Source organism: Limulus polyphemus, unplaced genomic scaffold (genome assembly GCF_000517525.1).
Source record: "Limulus polyphemus unplaced genomic scaffold, Limulus_polyphemus-2.1.2 Scaffold433, whole genome shotgun sequence".
NCBI lineage: Eukaryota > Metazoa > Arthropoda > Merostomata > Xiphosura > Limulidae > Limulus > Limulus polyphemus.
The window spans coordinates 265,967-272,390 of record NW_013666043.1 but is presented as its reverse complement, the minus strand read 5'-3'; the positions used below and the strand labels follow the sequence as shown (position 1 = coordinate 272,390).

General features: G+C 34.0%; 1 protein-coding gene across 2 annotated transcripts in view; it reads right to left on the bottom strand.

The window, feature by feature from the left end:
- Positions 1–3,004: 3,004 nt before the first annotated feature.
- LOC111085503 (Down syndrome cell adhesion molecule-like protein Dscam2) overlaps positions 3,005–6,424 on the bottom strand; it is a 114,304-nt gene continuing 110,884 nt past the window's right edge. The window contains exon 27 of one of the 2 annotated variants that reach the window (XM_022384380.1): positions 3,005–4,286. In XM_022384380.1, the coding sequence (XP_022240088.1) occupies positions 4,204–4,286 (83 nt within the window). In that variant the 3' untranslated portion in view covers positions 3,005–4,203. The remainder of the gene's footprint in view (positions 4,287–6,424) is intronic. The other variant, XR_002610340.1, reaches the window with a different exon arrangement.

The window sequence follows — 6,424 nt, the reverse complement described above, 5'->3', positions numbered from 1 at the left end:
AATACTTTTTATAGCATTAAAACTTTCTATATTACTATATATAGCTAGGTTACGTATATATCGATTCCTACTTATCTTTATAAACCTTATCAGGTAGGCGGTAACATTGCCTGTATAAGGATGGCTCGGTTTCTTCATCGAAATGGTATTTTAAATATTTCCTCAATAGGTCATCAGAACTTTACAATATTATACAGTGTTTCCTTGCATAACAATGTCTATGTAATGACTGAGTCACAAGTTCTGGTGATGTCTGTAAATATCATAGCAAAAAGTTTTGAATTTCTTGTTCTTCTTTCTTCTGCATCTTTTTTATTACACGATAACTCAAAATCCAAAACAATGGTGTCAAACAATTTCAGTGAGGTGACATAGTTTCAAACGGAGTATCCACTTTTATAAGTATTATTAATAACTAGTAGTAATTTTAAGAAATCACAATTCTAGTGTAAACGATGTTATCATTATTCCTTGAAGTTAGCTTTCTTACAAATATTTGATTTTCCTTTAAAAAGCTTAAGTACAGGGTGAAACAGGAATTACCAGCCAATAATAGATAAACAATAAATATTACAGTTGGAACCTCATTGTATTTAGATCTTTGTTATAAGTACAACCTTCCTATGTCTATTGAAACACTGCATTAAAATATTCATTCATTAGTTAGCTAAGCCGCGTATTTTGTTTTACCCACCATCATGCCTAAGTTGAACAAAAAACGCGGCCTGGCTAACTAATGAATGAATATTTGCTGTAAAATCCTTATCAATGCTATAAATGTAGCTATCAGTTTGACCGTCAATTTTGGTTTCATTTTTTTAAGTCGCACACTCTATCCTTTTTTCGGCCGCACCTTTTTTTTTCACACCCAAGGTGTTTTTAATTAGATACACAGTATCGCTTGACAATTTACTTAGAAAATTAAAGCAGTATTATTTCAAAATTAATTTTTCGAAGACTGGATAAAAACACATTTGGTGTTTTTCACCCTGATTCGATCTAAATAATGGTACTGAGTAGCATTTCAAATATGGTCGTCGAATGTCTAATATTTCGAACAATTTTGAAAACTATATGTTGTCTACATCAAAGAATGATTTTCTAGTATTAAGAACGCTCGAAACATTTACTGTTACTGCTTTATCTTAGTTTACAACACAACACAACTCCCTTCCTGTATGTGGAACTCGTATACTTCCCAGATATGTAGATTTCTCACCACTCATCTATAATATTTTGCATCAGAAAATTAAGTGAATCAAGTGGAAATCACAAAGTTTAGTACTTACATTATACCATAAAAGGCCACCTGAAATCTCAGAAAGCATGGGTTGCAAAGTCCTTTCAGCCATTTGTTTTTTGGCCAAATTACTTTCCTAACTGTGATGTTCAAGTAGTAACCCCTCTATGCGGTACATACATCATATCTCACAATACCACACTATAGCTTGGAAAGCAAGGAATGCTACTTTCTTTTTGTCAGTGATCGTACTAACAGCAACTGTCACAAATAGTGATGATTGATCAGTCCCTCTCACGTCGATGTTGGCAGGAAGGCTGACTTTTGTTTTGATTCATCATCTGATTTGTCATGTTTATACAAAAACTGCGTATAATCAGAAGGATGTTGTATAAAACAATTTCAACAAAATTAAATTTGAAGGCAAACAAAAGTTTTACTGAAACACCATCGATGTTTAGCCATTTTAATTTTTGATGACTTAATGGATTTGATAACTTATAACAGAGTTTTATTCAGAATAAAGACAAATTTGAAGTTGTTCAAAGCATTGATCAGTTTCAAAATACAAAAGTATCTACTAAAGTTAAGCATCGGGGATCTTATATCTAATATTCATATTTAAATGATAGAGAAAATTCTTTGATGTGATTGTTGTAGAGCGGTGAAAATTCGAACCAATATATAGGAGATTCCCTAAGTGGGTTTGGTTATTAAAAGCAAAGCTACACAATAGATTATCCGTGTTCCCTTCCACAGGTGGCCCGGTATGGCCAGGTGGTTAGAGCGCTTGACTCGCCATCTGAGAGTCGCGGGTTCGAATTTTCGTCCCACCAAATATGCTGGCCCTTTCAGTCGTGGGGGCGTTATAATGTTGTGGTCAATCCCACTAATTGTTGGTAAGAGAGTTGGCGGTGAGTAGTGATGAATTTCTATGCTAAATTAGGGATGGCTAACGCAGATAGCCCTCGTATAGCTTTGCGCGAAATTAAAAAACAAACAAATCCACCGCGGGCATCGCAAAGAATGAGTTAACCTTATGTTCCTTCTGACTTGCCGCTGAGTCATAGGATAAAAACATCAGATACTTATTTTATATTTTAGTGTTATATTATGTTGAGAATAGAATATAAAATAGGATGCAATAAAAAATAATTTTGCGACATATGAAATTTGTCTAGCGTTCGGTTTTCAGTTCCAGACAAGTGTGATGCAACTTTGAATAAATTACCTTTTCGATCAGAAAGACACGATTTTCTTTCGAAACTTTTAAATCCAATTTTTAAGATGTAACATAGTCTTGATCCGTGTGACCCTTTTCTCTCAGATTTTGTTTAGAAGAAAAAATTCTCTGCAGCGACATTTGAAGAAATCGTAAAATGAAATTTGATTTAGGAAGTATGATCAATGTAAAACTGGAAATGTATCTGTTATCACATATTTTATAATAATATAACTGATTGAACCGAAATACATATTCTGGATTTTACAGCTCTATTTCAGGGCTTGGTTTGAATTTCAAGCAACGTTACACGTCCCTAATTTAGCAATGAAAGACTAGAGGGAAACAGCTAGTCATCACCACCCACCGCAAACTCGAGAGCTACCCTTTTACCAACATTTAGGGGGTTTGACCGCACGTTATAACGCCCCCACGGCTAATGGGCGAGCATGTTTTGCGCGACGGAGATTCGAACCCGCGATTCTCAAGTCAAGCACCCTAACCACCTGACCATGCTGGGCCTCTATGTCAGGGAAATTAAATGTTAGTATTTTTTAAGAAAACAATCTGGTAGCACATCCACACGGACCTACATCTTCATTAGAAATTATATCTCCATATGAACAAAAGTTTCGTTGTTTTATTTCAGAATTGATTAATAAGCTGTTTAAAATTCTGAATCTATAAACAATATATATTTAAGATTGAAAATTCCCTACCTTTGTATTACGTATTGTCTGGAAACTGCCGAATTTTTTAAATTAATTTTTATTTTTGACAACTAACAATTTACATTACAAATAAATCACGAGTCCTTAAAAATGTTATACTTCATCATTTTATCAGAGAATCTAAACAATCAATATGAAATTATAAAACATATTACACACTATAAGAATGGATTCTTTACAAATCTTGAAATATTGGAAAACGTCTGTACGCCTAGTAAGTTACGAACAAGGCAACCAACCACGTAAAGATGCAACAATATCTGTTGAAATAATCAGTGGTCCTACTAACACTTATTAAGCATTTTCATGACCGTTCATAAATAGAACTATAATACATAACAACTTTACATCATTATATACACCAAGAACATAGCATCTCTAGTGCCCAGAATATACATGAATAATGTTAACCTCTGTACATCTTCAGCATCAATAACATAAATGGATTGTAATAATTTCTGTAACATATTTTGTGCTAGTACAGAATCAATCTGGTTATATCGTATTTACTACCTAGAATATACAAGACTAACGTTAACCTCTGTACATTTATAGTATCAATAAGATAAATAGCTTATAATAACATATATGGCATCGTCTGTGCTAAGACAGAACGTTGGATAACGCTCTGCTTCATAGCATAAATATCAAGATTTTAATTTTTAATCGTTTTCCATATTCTGTTTCTAGTCACTAAATATTTGAACACACATGGGACATTTAACAACACTATGGTTTTCTAGTTTTTTGGTATAGTTCTCTACATGTAATATATTGCCTTGCTTTTCTTTGAAAATATTTACACTTGTGGTGAAAAACCACCCAAAGTTACACGTATTCCTTCTTGAATATACACCTATCTCTGAACTCCACACAACATCACAAGTTAACAAATACAATGTTTGATTCTATCATCAGAATCACGTGACATGGCGGATTCCGCCAGTAATACGGCGATGATTAGAGAATTATAAAGGACAGTAGCACATGGAATCCTGGCAATCTATCGGTCAGATGTCAGTTTCAATAGGGTAAAGGAGAACTTGTCTACTGAAGGCCACGTGGAAGGGCGTTCCCCACTTATTCAAGAATCCTAGAAAATAAAATGAAATATGTTAATATTGTGTCATACATTATAAACACACACAAAAGAAAGAAGAAACTGCTAAGTTCTCAATATTTTGTTGCACGTTTCGAATATTATGATTATGCCAGATGTAAGAACTTTCGATCTGTCAGCCCTTGATGAAAGACAGACTACTGTATCTTTATGTCTGCAGGGAAATGATATAACGTTTTCAACCTCTCTCATTTAAGAATTCGCGTAATTCAAAACCTGTTTACACTTTGTGGTATTTTCATATTTACTTTAGAGTAAACGGGTAGACTCCACAGAATAATAGAAGGTCCGCCCGCCAGAAAATGTTTTGTTGAGTGAAAATCTGAATTCTACAACCTCGACTGAGTTAAAAAAAATGGAAACTGGATACAAGTTAAAACACAGTAAAACAATCTTTATTTAACACTCAAAAGCAAACAAATGTATTTTATGGCGACTTTACTGGAGAGCTCTCTAGTGTATCTTAAATCCATCTCTAAATCTGTTTAAATCATGATCATGATTTTATATTCCAGACTGAGAAAACATAACATTATATACGTAAAAAATATTCAACACATGGGCAGGCGTTACTACCCATGTGACTGATAGTCATTTTCACTGCAAAATTTGGAGATTGCACCTTTGAGGTATTCAAGTGACCTGCTAGTGGAAAGATCACTGTCTATTTCGATATAATATGTTTCACTCTGCAGGAATCTGTTCCACAAGAAAGCACATGTGACAGTCTAGATGAATCACCCACTTCAGTAAGTAACTAGGGTGCAAGGAACTTACCGACTCGATCGACAACATTCTTTGTTTAAGGCTACATACAAAATAAGTAGAGAAATTTTGAAAAATAAATTAAATTAGGGAGGACATTTTGTATATACTGAACTCCCCTTCACTGATAAGAAAAGTAACACAACTGTTGTCTGTATCACAGCAGAATACTTTTTCTGATATTTTCTCTCTATTTTTTTATTTTTATGTGGGATTTAATATTTTTATTGCTGTGCATACGTTATATTAACAGTATTTTCGCGATTTGTATTCGAAATGAGTAGCATGTATAAACATTTATCGAGACTTTTCTTAGTTTGAAGCTGTCTTCAGTTTTCAAGTTTTTGTTTGTTTGTTTTTAAACGCAAAGCTACACAATGGGTTATCTCTGTTGTGCCTACCACGGGTATCGAAAACCGATTTTTAGAGTTATAAGCCTTCAGACTTATCGCTAAGCCACTGGTTTTTATTTTTAATATAGAAAGAATATTGAGAAGAACTATTTGAAACATTCTTTCACGACTATTATGCATAAATAAGATTTCACTCGTGTTTATCTGTCTCGCAACCTATTAACATAAATAACAGATACAGTTTTATTTCTAGATTGTAAACATTTAGTTTCAGACAGAGTAATGTTTCTCACATCTACTAATCATAACAAACTATAAAGTTAGGGCTGACTTCCCTACTTTACCAAATATTAAAAAACGCTTTTCCAAGAAAATGTTCGAGATTTTCTTATATTATTTATTCCCTAATCCATCATATATTATATTAGGTCGTCATGAAGTTAATGTCCCTTTTTTTAGATGAAAAACCCTAACAACTTATATATCAAAATAAAACATTTATTAAATGAAATAGTCTATATTCTTATCGATGATGCTTTTCCATCTTATAATCAGGTTGTTAATGCCCCGATTAAATAAATCACTTGGCTTTGAAGTAAAAGACATGTCGATATCCTCTTAAACACCTTCCACATTTGCATACGTTTTCCCATTAAGATGGCGTTGCAGTGAACGAAAAAGATGGTAATCTAAGGGTGCCATATCTGGAGAATATGGTGGGTGGGGGAGAACATTTCAACCCAATTCCATAATCTTGCGTTGCGTCAAACGTGCCACATGTGGACGTGCATTGCCGTGGAGATTTGTTTGTTTGTTTGTAATTAAGCACAAAGCTACACAATGGGATATTTGTGCTCTGCCCAACACGGGTATCGAAACCCGGATTCTAGCGTTGCAAGTCCGCAGATATACCGCTGTGCCACTGGGGGGCTCCGTGGAGAAGAAGAACACCTTTCCGACTGACGAGTGAAGGGCGTTTTTGATGAAGGGCTT